At 46.7% G+C, this 27789-nt stretch overlaps 1 protein-coding gene across 1 annotated transcript; it reads left to right on the forward strand.

Annotated features, from left to right (window-relative positions):
• On the forward strand, positions 1-25768 carry LOC119180739 (vitellogenin-6). The gene is made up of 25 exons (XM_075875114.1): positions 1-127; positions 1060-1202; positions 2685-2819; positions 3655-3792; positions 4712-4879; positions 5671-5810; positions 6488-6674; positions 7341-7537; positions 8610-8778; positions 9626-9790; positions 10407-10607; positions 11313-11530; positions 12467-12573; positions 14248-14522; positions 15121-15241; positions 15998-16217; positions 16771-17074; positions 17882-18091; positions 18921-19184; positions 19680-19820; positions 20228-20467; positions 22171-22471; positions 23199-23356; positions 24128-24364; positions 25342-25768. The coding sequence occupies exons 1-25, from the start codon at positions 85-87 to the stop codon at positions 25504-25506; spliced, it is 4647 nt and encodes a 1548-aa protein (XP_075731229.1). The 5' UTR covers positions 1-84; the 3' UTR covers positions 25507-25768.
• The last annotated feature ends 2021 nt before the right edge of the window (positions 25769-27789 follow it).

A 27789-nucleotide genomic window follows, 5' to 3' on the forward strand; every position in this document is an offset into this window, starting at 1 on the left:
CAAGAGCAGTACTTAAGGGCGGACCCGGGCCGTTCGCAGGCTAGAGCTCCGCTTGGAATGGAAGCGAGTTCTTGAAGGGACAACATGAGGGTTCTTTGGTTATCGTTGCTCGTCGCGGCCGCCTCCGGTGAGTGGAACTTTCTTCTTTCACGTAACTCTCGAGTGTGCATGCTATCTGTGGTTAAAGTGCGCAAAGAGCAAACAGCAGGCAAGCAGCTGCGCGTCTCAAGTGTTGTGCGACGTTGAAATGTTTGCAGAAGGTCAACTCCAGAGCACGAGGAGGTTTCTTGAGCGTTTTGTGGACCTTACTACGCGAAATAACCGACGGTGACCAATTACGAACGCTTGTGCATCACATTGCTACGGCTATAGTTTGCCTCAAAAGCAGATGCTCGACAATCCTGAATAATCCTTCGTAAGTAACGGAGTTGGAGCGACAGAATCGACGTGATCATTGCATTCGGTTCACAAGTGAACTCTTGGAATTCAGTCAAAAGACGGGGATCACGTTAAATGGCGGGAGAATACAAGTATATCTTTCACGGCAACCCCTCACTGCAGTTTCTTGATCGCAACTGTTCGCAGGCTTGATGTTTTATGACTGTTTCATGCGCACGACGATGTACTTGATAACCCACTTGGTGTAAAAAACGGCCCAATGTTAAAGAAGAACGCCTTTTCCATTACGGACACCCCAACTGCAATTGAACATTGACACAGTTGGCACACGACTCTATACTTTTAAAGGAAGCAACAACTTTCAACCACTGCTAGTCCAATACAAATCTAAGCTAATATGCATTCAAAGCAGATCGAAATGCGGACACACACGGCCATCAAGTGTTTCCTTCCCAATCACAAGTGTCATCTGCAGTTGATTCGTGTTATTAGCTGCAATTAACTAGAGCAGACACGGTTGTTCACGAGTCCGCGGTGCGAAAACGAGTGCCAACGACGTGGAAAAACGCATCGCATTGTTATTTCACTAAGACTGAGATATTTTCGCGCAAGTTGAGAGCCGAACAAACGTGTAACTTATTGTTACGTTTTTTCAACCAGGCTTCGAGGTCGGCAAGGAGTATGTATATAAGTACAAAGGAACACTTCGCGTCGAAAATCCTGAGCAGCCCCTTCAGTCGTCGGGAATCGCCTTCAAAAGCCGACTTGTCCTACAGCCCAAGCCCGATGGAACCCACTTCAAGGTAGTCCATCAACTGTACCTTAGCTCAACGCGACATGTGCATGCGATGAGTTCATTGTGCAAAGAATTTACAGCGTGCAGATGTAATGGCGGCATCAATTTGCAAAGGCTAAGGCGAACTAAACAGCACAAACATGAAAAAGGAATTCGAAATTCATAGGTCATGGCAAGGCGGTATGAAAGTCAGCCATCACGCCAGTGAAGGCGTGGGTGCAAGGAAATTGCATACAGCAGCATATGTTCACGCTAATACTATCGCTACTTGAATACTCAGGCACATGGGTCAGTCTTTCCGTACTTTTATGAACAGATAGAAGGGACAAGACATATGTTTTCCGAACTACGGAAAATTAAACACTGCTCAGACCATTGCCCCAATCATTTTTTCTCTCTGTTACCTGACCAGTGGAGCTTCGACCTAATTACGTGATATGTATAGATGACAACAGCCACTACATGCAAGCCATAATACTTCACCAACGATGCGGTTGGACGCGTTGGAATGCAATAGCGGCGAGATGAAGAACAGGTCAAAAATTTAAGAGCGCCTCAACATTGTAAGCTGCCTTGATTGCAACCGTCGCTGTACCGTTTTAGTCTGGCGCCTGAACGCGTAATCGAGCTCGTTAAATTGTTTAGTAAACGACAGCGACGCGCAATTGCACAAATAAGAAGCACCTAAGGGAGTTCGGCACCGTTTTTCGAACAATGTCAGAAAACGCTGCTGATGTGTAGCCGTAGTTTCCGCGAACACGTAAGCCAGATACTACAGAGCAGCACACGGGAAATAATCTGTAAATAAATTTCCAAGCAAAGTAGGAATACTTAACTCTTCTAAATGAGTCGGCGTTACTTAAAATCAATTGCGTCATCTATCCGGAAGCACATAGACACGACCACTGGCTGACTTGAGCTTCGCGAGGTGCACGGTTCCCTTGGCCGCCGCGGTGTGGCGCGACATGCCCACGCCAGCCTGTACACCAGAGCGCTCTTGGTGGCACTTAAAATGAGGCGTGCCTGAAGGAAAACGCTGGCATGGGGACGTAGCCCTTGCTCATCACTCACCCCCCCTCCACCCCCTTTGCAAAGTGTGGCTTCCAGCGCGATACCTATATCGACAAACACTCGTTACTTCACTCATATTTGGCGGATTCTAAAAAAAAAAGAAAAGAATGCTTGCGGCAGTCGATTGACAAGGCAATAAAGACCGCTAGTGCGTTAACTCGATGATATCATTGAACGTCGTATAGGAGCCATTTCAGGTACTTCCTTTAGCCAATTAAGACGCACACGCTCAACCGAAACTTTTGACTCTGATACTGTAGCACTGTCCCTCAAGATGTACATCTTCCAGCGGGCGTGGTTGAAGCGAAAAGCTTGTTACTAAGCACATAACGCCATCGCTCGCTCGTGAGCATCCCTTACAGTGAACGATGACGACATCCCTTTCAATCCTCACCCACTGTTCTTTTTTTTTTTTCAGCTGCTGAACTTCGAAGCGGACTCGTTCAACTCCGAGCACATCGACGTGGCTCACCACGAGTTCAACTACGTGGCCAACGAGAACTTCGCCGGTGTCCTGGAGCACCCCTTCGCCGCAAAGTTCGACGAAGGAAAGGTATACGGCAATGGCGAGCTTAGTGTCTTAGTACCTTCGGAAGTCTTTCGGCCGTCGAAGTCTTCTCGCCTTCGGCAAGCTTTTTTTTTTTTCTCATTAAATTCAGTTCACAGTTTCCGCATTTAGTGTCCACTTCGTTTCGCGTTTCCTCCCTAACTTCGTATATCGCAGTAAATTTAGCGCAGTTTGGTGCGCGAGTGATATGCGCCATTGGTCTTGCACGACCCCGTCGGGCAGAAACGGTTAAACGGGGGAAATTTCGTTAAAAATTCGTAACTAAGTAAAACAACAAAATATGCTCTGCTTGCTGTACTGGATTGCTGCGAGCCCCAAAATTAAAACAAAGCACAGTAAAGACTGAAATCAGATAAAAAATTTTTAGAAAAAAAAAGGAATGGATGAATAGGTGAATGGATGGACTGATTGATACAACTTTATTAAACGTCTTCTAATGTTCAACGCCACCCGGGCTTTGGTCTCCCACTGAATAACGTCAAGGCCTTTCCTCAAAGCCGCCACACGGGCTTTCTGGACTGTATACATAGCAATAAATAAGAGAAAGAAGGGATAGTCACCACTGTTCAGGATGACACAACCAAAGAAAAAGACCAGAGAGCCAGATGAGCTCATTGAAACATCGTTTGGTTACCGATTTACTGATAAATAGTTTTACTACTTTTATACTCGATTCTGAATTTTTCTTTTCAAAGCACGCCTCTTTACGAAGATAGTTCATTACATGTACAGCGCATATAGTAAGTGGTCTTGCGTCGCCTGATTGAGCTTACAGTTGGCGTTCATCATTGACAACCGTGTTCCTTTAATTCGATTTCAGCTCGAGGAGTTCGTGATAGGCAAGAACGAGCCGCTGTTTGTGAGAAACTTGAAGAAGGGCCTTTTGTCCCTTTTCCAACTGGACCTGGTCAAGGGTCGCAACGACCACCACAATGACAAGCAGTACCACGTCAAGGAGGTAAGTCGAAACGTGAAAAAAAATCACCCAATCCTAAGTCGATCGGCATCATAAACAAGGCTGACATGAAGAGCATTCACGGCGTGTTGGCCAGTATGTGACATAGATCGAAAATGGCTTTTCAATCAGTAGCACTAATTACCACGAGGAGACACCACGAGCCCTTGCCGCAATCCGACGTCGGCTAACATTATACAGTAGCCAGAATAGCCCGACCAGGAACCGCAGCGGGCGATCGAGTTTCATCATGCGCGCTCAAGGTGACGATGACGCGCACTGACGTAACTTTGCTCTCCAGCTGACGTAATTTTACTGTAACTCCCTGCGTAGTTTCCAGAGTGGCACTCGAGAAAAATAGCCCTTAAAGAATGCGACAAGTCCTTGTAACTTGGTATGTTCTTGAACGATTTGAGAAATTTCATTGGCAATTGATTCGCATGCCAATAAACTCCAAACACTAAAAGCTACTTCCTGAAGTGGTAAACAAAACTGACTATTGATTGATTACTTGATTAATTGATAGATTGGTCATTTCCCGATTGCTTGGAAAAGTAATGCCATTAGTTCTTTTTTATTACTTTTGTACTTTGGACTTAGCAGCAATTTCGTATTTACCGTCATGTGCGTTTCATTATATATAATGTACCTTTGAAGCTATTCAATGAGTAAACTTGTATAAGGATTCATAATTATATCATGTGCTCCTCTGCTGCAGATATGTAAAAATATTCATGTATTAGATGGAACCACTATCTAGCCACACAGGCTAATGGTCCAAATATTTTGTAACCACTTTTGTATTCAGTTCGTTGAATAAACACTATTTCGTTGATTGATTGATTGATTGATTGGTCATCCCACAATTATTTGGGGAAGTGGTTAAGGGCCATTTTCAAGCCCCTCAATTTTTCTATTCTAGGATGGTCTCCACGGGCCATGCGACACGCTCTACATCGTGCACGAAGAGGCGCACGGAGGGATCGAGGTGTCCAAGGTGAAGAACCTGGAAAAGTGCGACCAGCACCACTACAGCTTCTACGGACACGAAAAGGGCAAGCGCTGCTTGAAATGCAAGGAAGTGGCTACGGTGAGTGCATACTTCCCGCTCGCTAACAGGGCCAACTAAAACGAAAGGCACAACAGCCTCTCCGATCACTCTCTGCGGGCGTATATTTTACGATTTCCTCATTTTTATTTTCGCGAAATCTATCAGGACATTTGGAAACTACGTTAACGGAGACTTCTCAGATACATTTCAGCAGAAATGTTCATACACCAAGTGCGCCAAGTATATCCCATAATGTCGTAAGCGAACGGATATAATTCATGCGTTCTCTCATATCGGCCTATTGGGTTATTGGACGTGTCTGTCATATGTCGTACGAGACTTTTTGACACGGGGTATTCTATCAATAGGATATAAACCCAACTTGTCCTAACGCAAGCCAGATTCCTTGTAAACCCAAAAAGGCGAAAGTTCGCCTTCAGAGTGCTCGTCGACATGTAAAAATCTCTTCGATTTCCTGTTATATAGACAATCAGAATAAAACAAACTGATCCATTTTATTTATTGACCACAAGAAAACAGAAAAGCGCCATGAACATTACTGTTCCTGGCCCTATTTCTATTTAATTGTTGTTTCACATATCTATAGCACATCAATACCTGAGCGCTCTTAATGCCCTGCGAAGCCCAAACGGCAATCACTGCCACATAAGACTACCCGCATCACAACCTCACGAAGCCGCACCCGTCTGACAAATCATGACACTATTGCCACGAATTCAGCCTTGATGCAGAGACGTGCGAAAATGGACGCGTCATCTGCACGACCGAAACGGAAGTCATTGAAACGAACATTCGTTCATTCTCCCCAGAACCCCCACACCGCCACCTCCGAGGTGTACTACGAGCTGAAGGGAACCGCCCAGCAATACGTGATCGGCCACGCGTGGGCCGAGTCGGAGCAGCTGTTCAAGCCCCACGGCGAAGGAAAGCAGTTCCACGTCATCCTGAAGTGAGTATTCCGCGGAATGCCGTTTGTACTCCGCGCTCACGGGCATGAAAACAGGCATTGTTTACTCGTACTCTGACAAAGAACATATTCTTTCAACCTTTTTTTCTTTTTGTTGAGTCCTGGCTGATTTTTCCTGTATACGATTCTTTTTGAATAGACGGGTCAACTTTCTTTCGAGTTAATTATGCTCTCGTGAACGAGTCGCGAGCAGCAAAACAGAATTACCAAGTCTATTTAAGGACGGACATACACGTGTACAAGTTAGGACTCACCTAAAAGAGGTACAAATATTCATTCTTTTTTTCTTTGTCGTTTCTTTTTTGGAATTAAAACTAACGTAACAGTACACCAGTCCTAGTGCCGACGCGTACAAATAAACTACCATTGCAGTGCGTCAACAGTAAGAAGGAACACACACTGACCAGACTTCGCAAATATTTTACCCGCAGTGTTTATGCTTAAACACGCTGTCATAACTATCTTACTATCACGAACGAAATTCAGGCTGCATGCGATCTCGGCAGGAACGGCCTTTTTTTTTTTGCTCTTGTAAATCGCGAACTATATCGCTTACGGTTACCTCCATTAAAGTCACAATTCGGAAGACGCTTTAACGGGATCATCCGCGGCAATCCACATCTAAACCCACGCGAAAAAACAAAACAAAACTCTTGCAGCCGCACCCTCGACCTCCTGGAGGCACACGATGCCGCGACCACCGACACGGCCCTGCCCGATGGTGGCGAGAAGGAGCACTCCCTTGCCCAGGAATTCCCCGAGACCCACGACTTGCAGAACCCGGAGCAGCTAAAGCACCCCAACCGCCTGGTGGCCCACTTCGGCCTCACTCCCAACAAGGAAGACGTAAGCGCGCCCTCTTGTAAACTGCGAATACGCGTTCACTTAACGCAAGCGGCAACACACAGTTTTAGCTTGTCCAGAAACATTGAGTATGCGTTGTGCAGGACTCCACGGGCGTAAACGTGAAAGGGTGCTGCCATCTGCCTGGGCCGAAATGAACCAGGCCCGCATAGAGTTGTTGCTCCAAAATCGCAGCGAATTCTACATCTATGCTGGCGTAAATTTTGTGGCAGCGGGAAAACGATAAAATAGTTACGTCATAAAACAACTCTTTTTCAAAAACGCGAGGCGAAAAACAAAGGTGCCAATAGTTATTGAACTATGCATCACAAAATTCGAATACCATTTTCCGGTAAACTAGTATTCCGAAAAACCCTTCGCGTATACCTGAATATGGCGAAAGCTAAGAACCCCTAATGACGGCGTAACATTCTGAAGGCGCAACATAAAGGCGCAACATTAATTGTCTACTGAAGGCGTATATGATTCTGCACCGATCACCTGCCCTTTAAAAAAAAGCACTCGCTTCATTCCAATTTCATTGTGAATACGGATAAAATGGTAGCAGTCGAGCTGGAAATGCTACGGCGCTTTGAAGCTGACCGCAGTAACATCGGGTAGTCAGCGTGCATTAACATCCACTGTAACATTGCCTTATGATGCCCGCAGTTCGTGCAAGGCCTTCAGAAGCTGGCGCAACTCGAGTACACCGACGAGGACATCAAGGAGGTCGACAACAAGGAGAGCGGTAGCCTGCTCTTCCTGATGCTCTTCCACAACTTCCTGACCTTCAGCTACGAGGACATCAACGACGTCTACCAGAACCACGTGCTTACCGCACCAGAGGACGTCAAGGAGAGCATGCGGTGAGAGTCCTTTCAGAGAATCGACGGTCTGCCAGTAGAGTTGCCAATGTGCTACACTATTAATGGGAACTAACAGGCAATGATGCCAGGGAACGTATATTGGTTGTAATTGTAATGTAAAAGTGCATTTTAGATTACAATGACTTCTCATAACAACCGCTATACTCTCCCTGGCGTTATTGTCTGTTAGTTCCCATAACTACTGTGTCCAACGAAGAAAACGAGCCTTTAAATTTAAACTTTCCTTCAATCATATATGATACAGTGTTAGAGGTGTACCGATACGAAAATTGTCACTTGTCGCTTTCTTGTGTCACAATGGAAGGCCATGCCCTCGAGAACCACAGAGGACATCAAGGAGAGCATGCGGTGAGAATTAGGGATCCGTTTAGAGAACCGACCATCTGCCACTAGGGTTGCTCGTATGCTACAGTGTTGGACGGGTACCGCTGCAGAAATTGTCAGTTGCACTTTTGCGTAACATCAAAGGCCATACTCTCGAGAACTTTGAAAACGGACTGATAAGCGTGATTGCACCCTAAGAATGATAATATCGTGCTTTTTTTTATAAATTAGTCCCGGTTCCCACTACACCCTGGCGCCTTGACACGGTATAAGCTTTTAATCACGACAGACATCGACGACGCATCGTCTGAAGATATCGGGGACGTTTAACACAGCCACTCTCCTTCGTGGATTATTTATCAGTCTAATGTAGCTTTACTGATGGCTTTCGTGTCCCGTTAAACCAGCACACTGTAAATGTAAAGCTGCGTTTTACAAACACCAGTGAAAGCTCACTCCTGGAGTCACTTTGTCTGATTAAAGGCATCAATATACATCGGTGTTACTGAACGTTGGTCCATGAGGCGTGGGAGGGAGGGGCTTATTAGCCTTGAACGTGTTACGCACAATAGCATTAACGATATTGCACTGTAGCGGACAATAAGGCTGTGAAGGCTTGAAAAGAACAATCACACAAAAGCGATCGCATCTCTCGCTACCTAAATTACCCACTCACAGAAATGAACGCACTCTGACAAGGCTCGTCTCGGGTGTATACCAATCGCAGACGCGTATTCCTGGACCTCCTGGCAGCCGCTGGCCTGAACCCACACGTCACCTTCGGCCTCAACCTGATCAAGAGCAACGAACTCAGCGCCGACGCTGCCGATAGCTTCTACCACAAGCTGCACCTCAACTTGAAGGAAGTCAGCCCTGCCCTGCTCCAGGAGATCGCCGTAAGTTTCGCATTCCCGAAAAACCACTTATGATTGCCAAACGGGTTATGTCTCTAGGCACGCCCAATTGATAATGGGTAGCTCGGCAAAAGGGTGGCTACTTGGGATGTTTGGTATTGCATTCTAAACGGAGTATACCTTCTTTGTGCACAGAACGTTTAAAAAAAGAAATCATATACGACAGAGCACACCCTCAGTCTTATCTGACTTCTTTTCCGAAATTCCGAAACGTTCTGCACACTAAGAAAGTATATTATTCCCAGAGAAACTCAGATTGTGCGGCTGACATGATCGGGGCAGATTTCTTTAACTTGTGGATCATAGTGAGATACCGGACTAAATGAACACAATGGTTAAAAAGGCAGGGCACGCCAACACGGACACAAGAGGGCAGTCAAGACATGATGTCTTAATGCTGTCTCAGACGCTCAATTAACGATGCGATACGTTTTGTCCCTAAAAACACATTACTGCAACTACTGCAGTGAATTCCTCCACAATGCTTCAAGGATATCTTCCCTACCTTTTTCAACTGACGGACTCCCATATTTCCTTTCTGTTTCGACTTGCTGTCCATCTCTTTGATGATGCTACAAGTGCATGTATGGCGCGTTTTAGCCATGTTTCTGCCTGCGTTTAACGGGGACGTGGGACTATAGTCAAGGTGCCGTTATCCAGCTTTTGCGCCACCATCCCTGTCGTTGACGTATGCTCAGCCAAGCTTGCTTAAACAAGCTTGGTTTATGTAACCGAACCTAGCTCGGCTAACCTTCCCGTTTTCCTTCTTGGTTTCTCTTTCTCTCACAAGCGTATTTGAAAATAATACTCAAACCATTTTTTTGCGCAGGACTCGTGCAAGTCCGAGGCCGTGAAGAGCCACCGGGAGATCTGGACCACGTGCAAGCTTGCCGCGACAACCATCGCCGGCGGCAAGGGATGCAAGCGTGCCCACGACGAGCACGAGAAGGACCATGGCCTCTGTGCACCCGAGCTCATTTCGCACATGTTCAACGTGAGTATTCGAAGGAGCAACTTGCGCGACCAAGTGCAAGCTCCAGGAAGTTCTTTCTTGTGTGAATGTCAGGAATTTTTCAGTTCAGCGCCAGAATTTCTTGTTTTTTTCTTTAAATAGTAAATAAACGAAGGAGTTTTTGTCACCGTTACTTGGCGACGGCTACCCCTTTCCACTTGATTAGTACAAATAAAGAAAGAGAGACAGATAAAGATGCAAAGAAAGGCAGGGAGGTTAACCAGACGCACATGCGGTTTGCTACCCTGCACTGAGGAAGGGATGAAGGGGAGAAAAGAAAAAAAACAATAGCATATATACATGTATACAGTCCTACATGGGTTAGAGCAAAAGTTCTCCAATGGGCAGGAAAAAAAAACACGCTCACTTTTAACTTTTGTCCGCTCAGTATAGTCGTCACAAATATTCGTTTCTTCGAAGAAGTGTTGCAGCACCTTCGTTGAGGTGCCTCATCTGAGGCGTCTCATTTTAGGCGCCTGGATGCCTCGCTCGAAGTGCCCGGACGCTGGGATTCGGTTCTTTGAAAGGCCGTTGATAACGGGAACTGAAAAAGTGGAAAGAGTTGTCTCACCCGTCGTACTACCTTTTCCTTCTGCAGTACTCTGTGACACCTCTGGACATTGAGAACGAGCCCGAGTACGAGAGCACCGTCTTTATTCGTTCGGCCGGCAACCTCGGCACGCGGAAGGCCTTGCGCTACTTGGAGCGCTTCATCTACCCCAAGTGGCACGCCAACGAACCCAAGAGGATGGCAGCCCTGTGGGCCCTCAAGCAGGCCGCTAGGCTACACCCTGAATTGGTACGTCCGCCTGCGAGAACTAATATCCTTGGTAGCAGTCAGCAAACGTTGTGTACGTAAGACAGAAAAACACCGGAAACAATCTTGATGTAACAGACTTTTCTGGGTGATTCAATTCCTACAATGCAATATCAATAACTAAGTTGTAGTCCAATGAGGGAATCGCCGCGGTTTCTGGGCGATGGCTGCCCCCTTTCACTCGGTTGTTACGAAATAAAAATAAAAATTGAGCAAAATAAAGTAGTACTGTAGTGGACAAATTCAAGAGTTCTCGCTTGAACACATGCCACTAACATTTAGCACATATGAGCACAATGTCCACACATGCAGTAATGAAGCAAGTAGTGATCGCCGACAACGACATCTTTAAAGAAGCGCTGAAAGGCTTTAATCACTTTATAACGGACCTTCGGTGATCACAGGCCAATGGTATTTTGGGTATTCGAAACGTTCGTTCTAAATCAAGTAAAGAAAGCTCCCATTTATGCATCAAATTGACAAGAAAGACTGAGAAAACCACAAGCTTCATGGGATGGCACTACCATTGTGTGCGACGCTTCCCAACAAGCCTAACGCAAAAAATTGTGGAATGGCTTACTTCTCAACTTGTTGTAAATCATATTAGCCTAAATCGAGCACGAAGTCAGAACGGGAAATTAAAAATGCGGGCATATATGTACGACATTTCCCGCGTTTCGATTACAGGCTCGTTCCATCGCCCTGCCCGTGTTCCACAACACCAGCGAGCCCAGCGAGATTCGTATCGCCGCTTTCCTCGTCAACGTGATGACCAACCCGGACCTGTTCGTCCTGCGCCACATCGCTCTCGAGGTCCTGACCGACCCCAGCGATCAGGTCGTGGCCTTCGTCGTCAGCGCCTTCCGTTCCCTGGCCAATTCCAAGTACCCCTGCCACAAGGCGATGTGAGTAGTACTTGCAATGGCATTCGAAGAGCGGCACCATTCGCTTGAACGTCGCTGTGTCGTAACTTTGCAGCTTACGGCGGAAGCATCGCTCGCAATGACGCAAGGGTCGAGGGTCGCCTTTGCAACGGCACCTTTCACTGAAGTTGCTCATGGGTCTCGATTACGACTATACATGAAATCCGCCGGTGTAAACAGCGAGAATGCGCCATGGATGTGCCATGCCAGAACCTTTTTTTTTTATTTCAAATGATGAAATTCTTAAACGGAACTCGTCTGGACTTGTGGTTCGGTTTCACCCGGACGGCACTACACTGCCCCTTACCTCGGCCTTTTCAGCAGAAAAAAAAAGCATGCTTGTTGCGTATGATGTGCTCTGTCATTATAATTTGTCCATTTCCCGCCACATCACTGTGAGCTAACTGGCTAACTATACCTCGTAGTTAGTTTCACTATTTTGTGTGTAGGTCCTTGCTTTGCCACTCGAGCATTCGCCCTTAAATCAACGTTTGTAAAACTTACAAAGGTGCATTTATAACTGATATTATTGCAGTACTAATCATTCTAATCATAATTGCAGTCCTTTCTCTGGAAGCCAGAGTTTAACCAAAAGGGCGAAGGACTTGCCGAAAGAGCAAGGAACCTTATTCGAACGTTGTTTCCACGCTGTGGCCTAACTTGATCCCATGATCACAGCTGGTTCCCGTATTCTCGTTGCAACAATGTTCACAGCAAGCGCGGCGTCAAGCCAAGTTTTACACTCTGGGTATCATGGAGTGCGTTTGTTAGCAGAGTGAAGCAAAAATGATACACCCATTTTCAATTAGAGCAGCTGGAATTTTTTTGGAAAAATCCTACTAATTGTGTGGCAAGAAATATGGGAAACAATACGGTGACATGAGTGTACTTTTTTTTTCCTTCTGTTTTGTTACGCAGTGCTCAGAAACTGAAATATGTGCTGCCCCTGTGGGAGACCAACCCAAGATTCAGGAAGCCCCTAAACAAGGCCTCGTCTCACCTCTTGATCTCTTCGGGATACAACCGTAAGAACGATTTTTAAACGCCATTGACCAAGCAGCTTAGTAGTGAAAAGATTCCCCCGAAATTACTTAGCACACTACTGGTTATGTGCAGGCGAGATTACTGAGCTTGTATTGAACTGCAGCACCGATATGTAAACAAAGAAACTATACCAACAACTAGTGTTCAGATATCTAAGTAAATCAGAAGGCTTTTATAAAGCGCATCTATAAAATTGGCATTGCTATGTATCGATTTTTAAACACGTTAATCCTGAATTTTACCATCTTGTATTGGACAGCTTCCTCATGATGGCACACTTTTCTTTTATCAGACTCGTTTTTAATCATGTTTTCATGCATAACGTACTCCTAGACGCCGGCCACAGAAATTCATTTCAAATTAGAATTGTGATACAGAAAGAAATAAAATCAAAGAAATGGGCTCTCAGCTTAAGCTTCAGACTTCAGTCACGCCAAAGATCAGCTAACGGATATTCAATCATTCGTCCTCAATGCAGCTACGAACGTTAAAGGGACACTGAAGGGAAACAATCAGTTGCCTTAGATTCATAAACTACACTCTGAAAACTTTACTATTTCGTATGAAAATCGTCAAACCCGGGTATGGAAACCTCAATGGGTTGTATGTAAACCCTTCGTGGTTCTAACTGCATAATACTTTTTAACTGAGGATCATAGGAGAGTCAAATGTTCATGAGCTTCACCATCATAAGTTTATTTTAGTGCAGGAAATAAAGGTCGAAGTTTCATTTTTTTAAATTTCGGGCCATAATTCTCCACGTGTGACGCAACTCCACAATGTATTTTTCGTGTTTTCGCGACATTGGCTCCATTAAATTTTCTAAGACTACATATGCTAAGTCTATGGTGCCCGTAGATTACAATGCACTTCAGTTTTATCGATTGGAAGCTACGTTTGACCCAGTAGACGCCTTCAAAAATTGATGAAGTCACTGTGCTTAGTGCGAGATCTCTAGGTGGCGTCTCCACCCGCAGTTTCTTTTCGCGCGTTTTCTCGTCGTGTCACCGTAAGAGTGGCGTTTTCAGGATTGTGAAATTGTACTTTACTAAAACGCGCAATAGCATTTTGCCCTTTAGCGTCCCTTTAAGCTGTAACCCGCGTTGATTTTGATTGGCTACATAAATTGTTTTTCCTCACAACGCACCAACACACTTTTTTTCAGACGCGATAGCAATAGCTGCCCCGTTGCACGTCCTATTGAGCAAAACGCGGCAGGCGAATGAAGTGGTACAAAAAACCACGTGACTTATGTGAATCACAAGGTCATGCTCTTACGCTACGACACGTGACTTCGCCGTGACGGAACAGATTGAGAAATTCTGTGACGACATTATGAGATTATCGCCACGTCACGTGATGACGTCACATACTTACATCACCAACCGGTTGAGAATGACCGATCCAGGAGGCAATAGGAAACCCCACGTTTGGGGATAACCTTGTGTAGGTGGGAAGAACATTGCAATCGACTTAGAACGTCTCGGTTAAATGATGCTATCCTGCCACACTGACGACCGTTATGTCTTGCAGAAGAGTCTGGTCCAATGTTGTATAGCTTGATGCCTTACAAAGTGTATTACAGGGTTTTTCGCCTTTGTATAGAAGAAAGAGTGTAGCGTAGTGTAACCCTTTCCTTCGTTCCTTTCGTGCAGCCAAGTACGATTACGGCGGCCTGACCCTGGTCGAGATGATCCGCTCCCACGACAGCTACCTGCCCCGCAACCTGTACATCGTGATGAAGGACTACGTGGCCGGACACTCGACCGAAACGGTGGCCTTCTCCTTCGAAAGCTGGGGCCTGGACAAGCTGCTCAACCGCCTGGTCGGACCGCAGCCCGGATCGTCCAAGAGCCTGTGGAACTTCATGGGCCGCCGCCGGTTTCCGCGTGACGCCTCGGCCAAGGAGCGAAAGGAGATCGAGGACGCCGTAAGTCAGCGACAACGCCCTTAACGTCCCTTCTGCTGCTGTAGCAGTGTAAAGAAGGCTATGGGCGTGGACACCTATAACGGGTATTTCCAGTAGCCAGCCAAATGGTTCTATACTTGAAATTAGAAGTCAGCGCTAGCAATTCCCACTGATGTTTTGCGTGGTTTCCAGATACTTCGTATCGATCTAAAAGATTAAATGAAGACGAGCGTTGTTATTTCGTTGAGCTGCCTATCAGACGATTTGCAGCTCACTTGGAAAAATGAGCAAGTTGGGCTAGTTAGTTGATGCTCATGTTTTTAATAGTTGTAGCTGCGATACAAACAAGGAGAACAGAATACGAAAATGCGAGAGACGGGTAGACAAGGCTCCCATGTCGTCTTCCTGCGTTCTGCTGTCCGTGTTTCTAGCGCAGTTCAAACCACTTTAATATAAGCTCGTTTGAACAACCCTCTCGGAAGCGCGCATGGATACACGCTGGATAACCACGATATATGCGGGGCGTAGGAAAGATGTGGGATTTAATACTAACTGGCTTTGCGACGTTCGTCCTCCACCCGATAATAAGAGTCGACCAACGTGTTCGCTTACGGTGCAGCTTCACATCCACGAGCGCGAGTACGATCCAGTGTACGCCCGCCTCAGCCTGTCTCTCTTCGGAAAGGCGGTCGACAGCTGGGACTTCGACGAGAGCATTTTCGAAGCTGTCAAGGGAAAAGGTGAGCATTAACGATGCATGGAGTTTTCGTGAGGGACAGCCTTTAATCCTTGTACGCTCTTCTCGTTAAGCTGTAAGGACGAACCGCCCCGTGCACTGTCACTTTTTAATTGACCCGGTAATACTTCGTACACGTAAGCCAATTCAAAACGCAGTGTTCGAACACTGCAGACTTATCAACTGACAAGCCAGATACCGAATGTCTACGGCAAGGAGATGACAGCAAGCCTTACTGGGAATCTCCAGTTGGCTACGCAGTAGTGATGAAGGGCAAAAGATACCAAAGCCCGAAAGATAACGCGAAAAAGCCCCGGTTTCACCGCAAGCGCTAAGCGATGAGTGTAATATCCACAAATTCGTATGTCATACGTAAAAAAGGTAGAAGCTAACTCATTTAAAAAACACAGGTGCCGTAGCAACAGAAGTGACGATCGTGCGGACCACGGCTTCAATTGCAAATTTTGTGATCAAAAGAAAGACACACGGGAAGGTATGAGCCAACGGCGAAAGCCGACATTTTATTGCTCCGGCAGTACAAGACAAGAGTGTATGCATACGCCATCGTGCCATTGCCATAATTCCAATCTTTCAACTAACGCGAATAAATGCACTGACCAATAAAAAGTCGCGACCTGTCACCCTGTTCGAAAGAACTGTTCATGTCTGGGTCGAGGTGTGAGTGTATACTGCCCGTGAAGTTTTCCAAGCCAGCCGACGGTGGTTATTTAAAGCCAATTCGTTCCTTACCTGTTCACAGGTGCACCTGAAAAGACGGTCGAGAAGCTTCTGGGCAAGGAGATTCGCAAGAAGCAATTCTACATCAGCCAGGACATGACCTACCTCCACCCCACTGAGCTCGGCGTGCCGGTCTTCTTTGACTTCAAGCAGGCGGATTTCGTTTACGCACATCGTCAGAAGATCGACATCGCCCACGGCGACAACGCGGAGATTAACTTGAACATCAAGCGACACTACCTGTGAGCTCACTTCGCTTACACAAATCGATATGTGAATTTCACTGCCATTTTTGTTGACTTTGTCTATGTCTTTAGAAGTTCTGTCTGTGTCTCTAGAAGTTCTGTCAATGTCCTTAGAATTTCAATGAAATTGTAATTGAATGCCACGTTTGGCTATTCAAACGAATAGTCTTGCTTTCTAAAACCGTGTTATGTTATTCTCGGTACACTAAACCAAATTACACCGATGGCGCTTTACATAAAATTTGCCCTCACAGGGCACAGTCTGAGACATGCAGTCACATGTGATCTGAAAAGACAAAAAATATCATTGCCAGCATTAACCCATTGAAAATTTCTGACACGGGTCCACTGCGCACTGCAATAGGGCACCGTTAACCAGTCGCACGTCTCTCATGACGGATTAACCATAGTCTACGGCAAAGCTTTTTTCATTCACGGCATTTGCGGTATTGCCGAAGCATTGCCGTTATTCATAACCACAGATCAACTAATGCCAAGTAAACTTGAAGAAAAAACTGGACTGCTGCGGCTTTCTTCTTCGCCTAAACAGGTACGAGACCCGTCTGCAGCAGATGGTCGGCTTCGCGTGGACCTACAGCAGGTCGTCCCTGGGCTCTGGATACGATGCCAGAACCGTCGTCTCTTGGCCGCTTGACCTGAAGGCAACCATTGCGCCACTGGAAGGAAAGCTCACCCTCAACCGTCCCCTGCACCTGCCGTGGAACGCGATGAACCATCACTTCCACCCCTTCACATTCAACACGCCCTACGATCTCACCCGAAGCCACAGCAACGCCATCGCCGAGTTCACGGCAAAGGCAAAGCCTCTGTACCGCCCTGACGAACTTCTTCAGGTGAGAACAATCTCGTCGGCAAAAGTGCGCGCAGGGAGTCTCCACTAAACAGCCCCTCATATACCCCCGGACCCCCGAGCCAGTGACAGCATAACGGAGATATACAATCTTCGCAATGATCACAAAAAGGAAAGTTTTGTTCCCCGACTTTGGACCGTAAAGGTGGACAGTATATAAATCTCGATCGGAACGCAACAGAAGTTGTGGTAATCCGCCAATGTGGTTTCAAACCAACGTCGTCATTGTTTGAAGTGCACATTGCACTTTACACACTGACGAGAAAGGACCCACTGAGTAACGGACTTGGCGTCCCTCTTCCCTCTTCGATTACTATGGGGGAGGCGCACCTCCTGTTCTCCTTCCCGCGCTCGTACCTACGGTAGTGAGCCTCAGTTAAACATAAAAGCCGCACATGTAGTGAGTGCTAATATGCACCGCCACACTGGCAAGCCTCTAGAACCTCGGTGCTTTATCATAAACAGATTTGTTTTGTAGAATCCTTGCTGGATGACGTTGTATCCAGTCCGACAACATGTACTTTTCGCTCTTGTACGTGAACTGTATGAACTAGGCACACAATGGTAATACTTTTGAAAAGGAAAACTCCATATGAATGTTGACAGCATCGTAGGAAACTCTTAAAGACTTGAAGAAATTTCGCTGCACATAACCTAAAGCGTACGCGGAATGAGAGGAATATACAAGCAACTATATGGTTTAGGTGATCACAACAAAGTACATTATGCGGCCAGTTGTGAGGTGAAGCAGTTCGCTGGAAGTTCAGCCTTTGTACTTTTCCCTATGCAGTTTGACCGTCACTACTTCGGCGAGATCTTCGGCGTGGCCATGAAAGTCAAGGGTCACCTGGTCAAGAGGGGACTTAGCCAAGCGATGGACGAGTTCTACCACAAAATGGACTGGCGCCAACGCTTCTACTACCTGCAAGTCAACCCACACTGGCACCCCCGCAATGTCAAGGTCTACTTCGAGCCTGCCGGTGATTCCCCAACCAAGGAGGTGGGTCTTCACGCGCTCCACCTTAACAGCAACGCTATAGAGACCTATGACACAAGTGAGATTTGCAGAGAGCAAACCGTGTTAGAACTGGGTTGTCGAAGACAGAACACCACGCCAACGGCAACGTGAATGTCCGTATAACTGGTATCACCGCAAGCTATCGTCGCATAGATTATCCTGATTCGGCACAATTTCCGTACCTCTGAAGTACTGATGCTGCATTGACAGATTCGACCCAAAGTAGACATAACAGTTAGGCTTAGTACTCAGCACCAGGAAAGCAAAAAAAAAAAGCGAACATCACTGATTACCCGAATATTTACGAAAGTGCGTGTCGTATTTCATTACCGTAAACATTCGAAAAATAAATCGGTGAAACGCACTCTAGCATTTCGAGAGCTGCAACATGCAAGCATTTCGCCGGGCCGTGATCCGAGACTGAAAGAATGCGGAAGTCAACATACTTTCCTAGAATGCAGAAGGCGTCTTCTCCAGACTATGCTGGCGACAGTAGCGGTAACGTCACGGAACGAATACGGTTAGTTATATCTAGCCACTTTAACAAAGTCGATTGTCCAGTGTTGCCTTGCAGAGCGCCCACTGTTTCGGAAGCTGCTTTAGCCATCAGGAGCGCTTTCCGCCCAAGTCTGCTGGCTTCTATACAGTGCCTTATGCGTAAAACACGATACGTAAACAACTCGATAGGCTCCCTAATATTTTACTAGGGATGTGGTTTACCCACATTACACGACAACATAAGTTGGCAGGAGTTACACCCTACAAACGGCGGTCAGCGGGTAAAACGACCACACTCGCTTTCGGTGCACAGATGGACATCGACATCGCTTACAAGTTCTTGGAGCCCGACGACGAGCGCCACAGCCACTTCAAGGCTAACGACCAGATCGGCGAAGACCCCGAGGTGCCCTCAACCCACGTGCTCAACTTCAACGTGAACTTCAAGGGCGACGCCAAGGAGCGTAAGGTGGCCGGCGAGCTGAGGTACTCCTTCAACCACGACCTATTCAACCACAAGTTCCAATTCTTCTACGAGCGAACGCCGTTCAGGAGCAACGACAACGAAGGTTTTAAGGTGAGCTGTATGTTTTTCTTCTGATGCTATTGTGGAGTCAATTTCATCCGCATCGATGTGTGGGATTGTTATTGCAGACTGGCATCTTACCATCAGTCATATTCTTGAACCTCACTTGGTTGCAGATTCATATAAATTGTGATCTGGCATGTCGAAGTATCGTTCAACTGCCTTTGGCAGTTTCTTGAACGCGCGATGCCAGTTTCAATCTGACATCCTGCTTCATCAATTTACTGCTCGAGAGACAGTGAACGTTTCGTCATATAGATAGCGCTTGAACGAGTGCATATCAATTTGTATTTTTATTGTTGATATCAGAAAATTATTTTCACAAATATTGTTCACAGCGTAAACTACTCAGCTCACAATTCGTGAACAATCATGCATTTTCCTGTCTCCCGCCACTAAGGAAAGCGAAACATGGCAGAGATACGGGAAACAAAAACTCACAAAACTTGCTCACACCTGCTCGTTCACTTTCGCCCCTTCACGCAGATCTGCCTGGGCGCCACGGCAAAGTTCCCCCATCCCGACTGGACACGCGTCAACGAACTGGCCACCTTCTACCAGGGCAAGCACATCGACGCCGACCTCGACATTCACTACGGAAGCAGCTGTGATGAGGGCCAGTCGAGCGTAAGTAGAATCTGATAGAAATTTAAAACCAATGGTGAACTTTCAACAAAATGTGTACGGCAGAAAGCAGGGAGTGACGCACCGGTGGTGCCTCAATGCATGCTCATCATCTGGTTACCCGATATATCATGCTTAGAAAATGACCTGAGAATCAAGGGTCTGTGGTGTTTTAAGAGAAAGCTCCCGACGATTTTCGAATACATAAAACTGATAACACTCATTGCTCAGTGATCCAGTATAAGGATTCAAACAACTACAGAGACGGGGTCTAAGCTAGGTATCTAAGCGCGGTTGCCTTCTTCGCCACAAAAGCAAAATAAAGCTACATCATTTCAACAGTGATCCTGCGCACAGCCAGTCACGCATGAACGTGCTCGCGCTTCTTTTTTTTGCATCCGAACGAACAGGTCCACCTTCACGGCCAGTACACGCACACCGACAGCGACGAGGCGCAGCTGGTGAACGCTGCCGCCGGCAAGCCCATCACCGGAAACCTGCGCTACAACGGCCTCCACAGGATGGCCCTGAAGTGCCAGGCCGGCCGCGAACAGGGCATCCCCTTCAACTACTACTGCTTGAAGTTCATGCGTCACTCCAGCCGACTTGCCAAGCTGACCGCTGACGTCGAATGGAAGAACTACAAGCCGGTAAGGGAGCGACTCAAACGCACTCGACTTGCATGAAGGAAGGAAGTGTAAATTAGATGGCTCATTCTCCTTGTCAGGCACAGTATTGATGACGACTAAAAGACAATGATGTTACGAGAAATATAGTGGATGTTATTCGAAGTAATAGTAATCTAAATGTGAAGAAAGAAAAGGGGACGGGAAGATAACTGGCCACCGGCAGGGTCTGAACTTGTCACCTTCGAACAACGCGTCTGATAGTCTACCACTGAGCTACGGTGGCGGTAATACCCCCACCCACTTTATGGGGTATATATGTGCATTTAACCGTGGGAGCACCAATCAGCGCCGCCTGTTGCCATTGCGGCGAGTGTGGAACACATTTTGCCTGTTGGCGTCACGTAGTACATGAAATACGTACTACGTGACGCAGTTTCCCGTCAATGCATCACGTACTGGCAGTTCCTACAGGTCGATGTTTTTAGTCAGGTCCGTAGAGAGAGTCGAGCTTCACGGGAAACACGCAAAAGTCACCCAAAAAACGACATTGAGATTTCAAACCTGACAGTACGAATAGGGCACAGAGATATGCAATGACAAAAACAGAGGTATGGCCTTAGAGAGGCACATATTGTTGATTGAAGCATGTAGCCCTAAATACATGCAAAATCCAGGCTAACCATTTAAGTGCAACACAGCCGCTGCACGAAATGTCGCCGTAGTGGATTGTTTCAGATGAAGCAGTTGGTATCCACGGTTCCTTAGGGTACGTCCGACGTCTCTAACTTTTTTTTATTTGACATCCGGGCCCAGTCCAACCTCAAGATATCTTGGTATGTAAAACACCGAGTTAAAAGAAAACGAATCTTTAAGTAAGTTGTAGGTCTTAGAAAAGGCTGAACAAGTGTTACTACCTTGGAGTGTGGAAACAGTAGCGACAAATAGGAGGAAGCACATTCGAAAAGTTAGCATCATGTCAGATACACATACGTACAGGACTCCCGCAATTCAGTCACAAATGAAAGCTTACCAATGGAAGTGCAGCGGCTTCGTAAGCCCATATTTTGACATTTGTATACTGCCTACCGGATGCGAAGGAGGAGAGAAATAAATATACGGTCAAGGTCGAAGATATTGCGCTCGACACAGAGCTGTTCAGCAAATGTGAAGTTAAAAATTGGCCGCGTATCTGCGTGCTTGGCTGCAAATGTCGTCGAAAAATGTTTGCAGGCACTGCGTCAGATATGAACGCCATCTGTCAGTACAGTAGAGAAACGAAAGCTTGTGTAAAACGCAGATACACTGGTAGGTGGCAGCACCGTGTCGTCTTAGCAAAGCGTGGGAAACGCCCGCTTTTTCGTTCATAGCTCTGCATAGTCAGCGCAGCGTAAGAAACGCTACGGTCTTCGGAATCGCACATTTATATGCATTTTATGATAAAGAAACACAGTACGTGATACTTGCGTATTGACCTTACGCCTCATAAAGGCGTAATATTTGCTTTTTGTTATAAAAAATGTTCATAACGATGAACGCAGTTACCAAATCAAGATGGCTGAGCGTTGAGCAAGGGCTCAAACTGTCGCCGGGGCATTGAATTGTGTTACAGGCAAGCAAACACACGGGCAGACTGACATTTTCTGCGTTGAAGTATCCCTAGAAAGACCGTCGTCTTTTAAGAAAGCTCACCTAACTTTTGCCTCGCCTTCTTTCCTTTCAACCAGCTGTTCGACAAGGTATTCCCCGTGCACGCCAAATACCTCGCCTTCAAGCCAGAACACGGCGGCTTCTTCAGCGTGATCCGCTCCCACTTCACCGGCGAAAACGGCAAGCTGCACGTCGTCTCTCAGGTTCCCTGGTGGGATCTGAAGGAAGAGCCCCACACCGACATGGTCATCACCACCGAGGACGGCAAGAACTACAGGCACTGGGGCGTGCCCACGTTCAGCCACATGCTCGAACCCAGGGTTTTCTCGTCGCTCGGCTACTCGAACATGGCAGAGTACGCCAAGCAGTACAGACACAGTGAGTCCTTGTTTCTGCGAACTTTTGTTCGACGCCCCACGAACGCTCGCCTCATTTCGCGAGCACCCAACGCGTATTACATATAGGGCAGTAATCCAGGAGAACGTGGACGCTTAGGGAGATGAAATATTCTGGAAACGCGGTGGCGCTGAAGCCGCAGTACCGTTCCGGCAAGCGGCCTTGTTTTCCGCAATGCTGGAACTTGAAGCATCGCAGCCTTCGAGAAAAAAAAAAAAGACTAACCGATTCTCGAAACTTTGGCCCCAGCGGTACCCTCGTGTTCGAGAAATGTTTATCTCTTCAAAGCTGAATAGTTGTTTACAAGCACATTGCAATAGATTCTCATATCACTCTACGCTATGCGGCTATTTGACAGTTGCCGTACTGACAAAATTGCGACCGGTGAATGCAGGATAATGTATCGAACTGAAGAACTACTCTTCATATGGCAAGTTATGTACGGTGGAAATAATGAAGCTTAGTCATGTCCCCAAAGTGTTTTAGGTTTGCGGATGTCTCCATTAGTCCATTTCAATTATTGTTTCATTACAAAGAGAAGTACCCACACAAAACTGAACTGCAAACCTAGTTCCATTGACAAGAGCAGTTTTCTATACGCGGTGACGTTCAGAAAAAAACAAGAATGATATCTATAATATTTTTAAATGTTCGTAAAGAAAGCATTAATCGTTTCAACGGCATTTTTTTTTGTTTTTACATTCCACAGGGTATTGCGACCTGCAGTCACTCAGCTTGCGCACATTCGACGGCACCCTGGTCAAGCTTCCCGAGACTGACTGCTACAAGGTGGTCAGCCGCGACTGCTCTCCCAACAAGAGGTTCCTCATCTTGGCCCGTTCCACCAACAACCCTTCGCTCACCAAGGTGAGTTGGAAATTTTTTTAGCACAAGCTGAACACTTTTTTTCTCTGGGAGAGGGGAAAAGGTCCTCCACCCCCCCCCCCTTCTTCTTGAAAAAACCGACATATATTTCAAGGTATGCGCCCGTGCACCTGAGAATCAATGGAGTCCACAGCACACTTCGTAAGTGCGCAAGGCTCTCTGTAGTATACGCAGTCGTAATCGCTTAGCGCCAAGCAGGTCTTCTTCCTCTTCTTCTTCGAACGCCCTATTGATTATCACTTATCATCATCACCAAAAGCAGAACTAGTTCACCTGGCGTAACGCAAGCACAACCACGTATAAAAACAGAAAAGAATAGGAAGCAAACGCGAAATAGAAAGGTAGGGAAAGAGATGAGATAAAAAAATAGAGGCTAACAGAAAGAAATAGATAATGAGAGGGGTAAAAATAAATATAAACTGGAAAAGGACAAAAATAAAGGACGTGAGGAGAAAAGAGAGAGAAAAGAAATGAGAAATAGAGAAAGTCGTCCAGCTTCACACTTCCTTAAGGCTTGACATCCCTAGTACGAAACTGCCTTAATTATTGCTCACTTAGAGAAACATCAATAAACAGATACGTACGATTACGTGGTGCTACCCTTTGCTACAAGCATTAGGAAATGGAAACCAGGAAGCGCATAATTAAGCCTCGTTCATTGCGCACGTTCGTGGACACATATTTATGCCATCATTTACTTATTTTTTTTACTGTGATGTCACAATGCCATCTTAATGTACCGCAAACTTACAGGCTCTGAAGGTGTTCATCCACACGACCAAGCTTGAGATCCTGCCCGTCACCGCGGACTCCGGTCTCATCGTGCGCGTCGACGGCAACAAGGTGGAGGCTACGCCCGAGCGTCCCTACAGCCACACGGACCACGACGTGGAACTCTTCGAAGTCAAGACTCACGACAAGTGGTTCGAGGTGACCTCCAAGCCCTACGGACTCTACCTGACCTTCAACGGAAACCTTCTCTTCGTCCAGGCGAGTACTCTCACTCGGCTTCTAGAAGCAGATAAGACCCAAACGGACGTGCTATCGCATTAAGGAAAGCTTGAACAGCAACCAAAACCAGCAGTCAGATCGTGAACAGCATTCTGTTGAGCTGCATCCCAACTACAGAATCCACTTCACCACATGTTCTGGCATTGCCGCGGAAACCTGGAAGGCCAAACTACTTATACGTTGAATGCCGAGCGATTCGAATCAACGTGGCCTTCGGCTGTGGGCGTAATGAAAACATCCGCTTACTAACCCGCCTTTATTTTTGGCTCTCTTGTGACATGGTCACCGCCGCTGGCACTCACTCGAGGAACTCGAGACGCGCAGAGATCACAGACGTCAGCCATGTTATCCACAGAATTAACAGACATCAGCCATGTTATCCAACCCGGGTATAGGGTTGCAACTGGCAAGGACATGGTTGTTTTTAGCGAAGCTCTTTCGAGTTGGCTCGTTGCTGATAACTAACTTCGTAGTTCGTGGTTTTAATGCGCGACTGCGCAACAGATGCTATTTCAGAGACCAGCTACGAAAAGGGGGTGGAATGCCGCGCGTACAACGTCCAACTATTTCGTCACACATCTTTTCATATATGTTCCTTAGAGCTTAGCTCGAGCCAAGATTGTCTTCAGACCGGTCGTACCGTGTTAGCTTTCTGAAGCATGCCAGAATTTAGGGACAAGAATCGCAGGACTGTCCCACCACTCATATGACGGCAACCTTCCTACCTGACGTCGCATTCCTCGGCTAAAGTATTCTTCCTTGTGGCGGTTCGTTAAGGCCCCTGTTTCTTCTGTAACACTTTTTGCACAATCTTCGGAACATGAATGTCCTCTTTCGGCTTGTCTAGGAGCTTCGGCTTGCAAACTTGAAAAAAAAAACGTCAGGCCTTTTGCTTGACTCGGCTATGTTGATTCCATAAAATGTCGCTCTAACGTGTCACGTTCGCCTCCTTGCAGACCGCTCCATTCTACCGCGGCAAGCTGTGCGGCCTGTGCGGCGACTACAACCTGGACCGAAACCACGAGCTGTCCGGGCCCGACGGCCACCTTTACAACAACACTCTTGAGTTCGCCAAGAGTTACGTGGTGCCCAGTCCCGAGTGCCAAGCGCCCGCCCACTAAGAGGCTCATTTCCTCGCGCAATCACTGCGCTGCCCATCGTGCCCGAGCCTACCCCGTCCTTCAGGCTGCTCTCAAGTAGGCGACGAAGAAAAAGGACCAACATCCTGCCACCAACATTCTCCCTAGATGAAAAAAGAGCGGCAGCAGTCCACGGGGAAGCTCGCAGTATCTCACGTTTCAACGACAGCTCACTGCCATGATTTTACGTTTTCTTTTTTTTTTAAGATGAAACAATAAAGAAGCGTGAAAGTGTGACGTCCAATAGAGTATGCGTCTTCATTCAATACAACGAATTCCTCAATACTCGGACTTAGGTTCAACAATAAACAACCAGGCCCACGCGAAACGCGCAGAACATTCCCAGCGAAAGGCCGAGCAGCGGCTTTCCTGGACTCCACCCGCCGTAAACGACCTTGGGACAACTCCTACAAGACATAAGAGTTTCCCAAAATTAACTATAAAGGGGATTCTGGCGTTGCGATCGTTCAGCCACTATGGTAATGATGGGTGGTACACAACTTTGACTAGTTTTCGAGCTTGCGGACTTTGAACGCACTTGTGGCTTTGTTTGTGGCTGTGTTTCGTTTCGAATAAAAGAACGAAACGTCGTGAACTGCATGAGCCGATTTGGATTGGTGAGCCCAATTAGTTGAGGTGGTGAAGCGCAACTACTGAACATTCGTTGATTGACATCTCGTGACAAAGTTGGCTTCAAGCCACGCGAAGGTAAACGGAGCCGAAAGAACGGGGATCGCACAATCTTGTGTACTACCCATCATTCCCATGCTGGCTGAAGAGCCGTGCGTTGCAGCTCCCATAGACAGTAACGCCAGAGTTCCCTCCAGTGTATTTATTGGAAACGTTATGCCACGCGGTACATTGCAAGGTGCTCACTGTGTCAAACATCATTATTTCTGCGGCCCTGATGCCGTTGTTCTTTTTTTTTTTGCGGAGAATCGGGGTACTCACTACACACTTGCAGTGTAGGGCGTTACAGAGCATTTCGCTGTGCTTCACAATTCAAAAGGAGTGGCTGGTGGACTCCTTTCCGACACCATGAAAGCACTATGAGGACGCTTGAAACTTTCGGGCCTGTCTGATGGCTAGGCCTTGATTTCTCGTCTTCCTTTCAGGTAGTGGACCCATACTGGGGTTAGTTCATTTTCAATAAAGTTGCTTTCTCGCTTTATCGGACGGATGTATATGAAGAGTTAAGGTTGAGCCCTCTATAATAGTCCAGAAGCTTTAGACCACCCACTTGTGAGCAATACGCATTGTGTAACGCCCTATTATCGTTTCAAATGCCTACAACGCTGTATTAGGTGTGTTCGCTTCATTGCTTGCCCGACATGACGCCTATACATACGGTCTTTTTGCTAGCCACTTCAGGCACTGGTGTATCTCTGCGTTAGAATACTCACCTGCCCCGCAGAGAGCCCATGTACGAATTCTGCTAGATCCTATTTTTTACCCGTGAAGCTGCTCCATGTCGCCGCAGTTTCAGCCATGCCCCTAGAAGGCTCTTTGAGTGGCTATGCGCCACAGGAATCGGGTAAACCCCACCACCGTGCACTGTAGGTGTCATCAGTCTCAAGCGAAAACGAACGCGTTGGAAACAGAGAGATCAAGAATGCGATACAACGAAGGAAAACTACAATGGTAGAGATGTGTAAAGAGAATAAAAGCCATAGACAAAGAAAGGAAGAAAAAAATCGATCGAGAGAAGGGACAGAAAATATAGAGAAGAGAATAGGGACCTAGAAAAATAGATAGACCAAGAAAGAGCGACAAATAAATAGAAAGCAAAAAGGCGCACAAAAAAGATAAAGAAGAGAACTACGCAGAATAGGAAAGAAAGACAGAACAAACAGGGAAAAAAATTCCCCAGATACCATGTGCCACGGGAATCGGTCCTGTCCGAAGAGTGGGGATTGAATGCTACTGTGGCGAAATTCTTTTCATTGGGTGATATTTCACGAAACTCCACTAAAGATAAGCACAAGTCTTGCCCACACAGACACATGACGAACGTAATATCTGAGTTGCAGACGTTTATGTGACCAGTTGCGTACAGTTGCGCAACGAAGTCAACAGCGACATGTACGTATCACCAATACCAGAAGCGGTATAGGCTGGTATACAGAAAAAGTGCTTGCGAGGATGGCAGCGAGGGCTAGTGCTACGTAGACAACACCAGTGCACGGTGCTTCAGTAATATAATTGACGTTAACCCAACGTGACGCCTGTACCGCAAGAGTACGCATGTAACGTTTACAAAATTAA

Source organism: Rhipicephalus microplus, chromosome 10 (genome assembly GCF_043290135.1).
Source record: "Rhipicephalus microplus isolate Deutch F79 chromosome 10, USDA_Rmic, whole genome shotgun sequence".
Classification (NCBI taxonomy): Eukaryota; Metazoa; Arthropoda; class Arachnida; order Ixodida; family Ixodidae; genus Rhipicephalus; species Rhipicephalus microplus.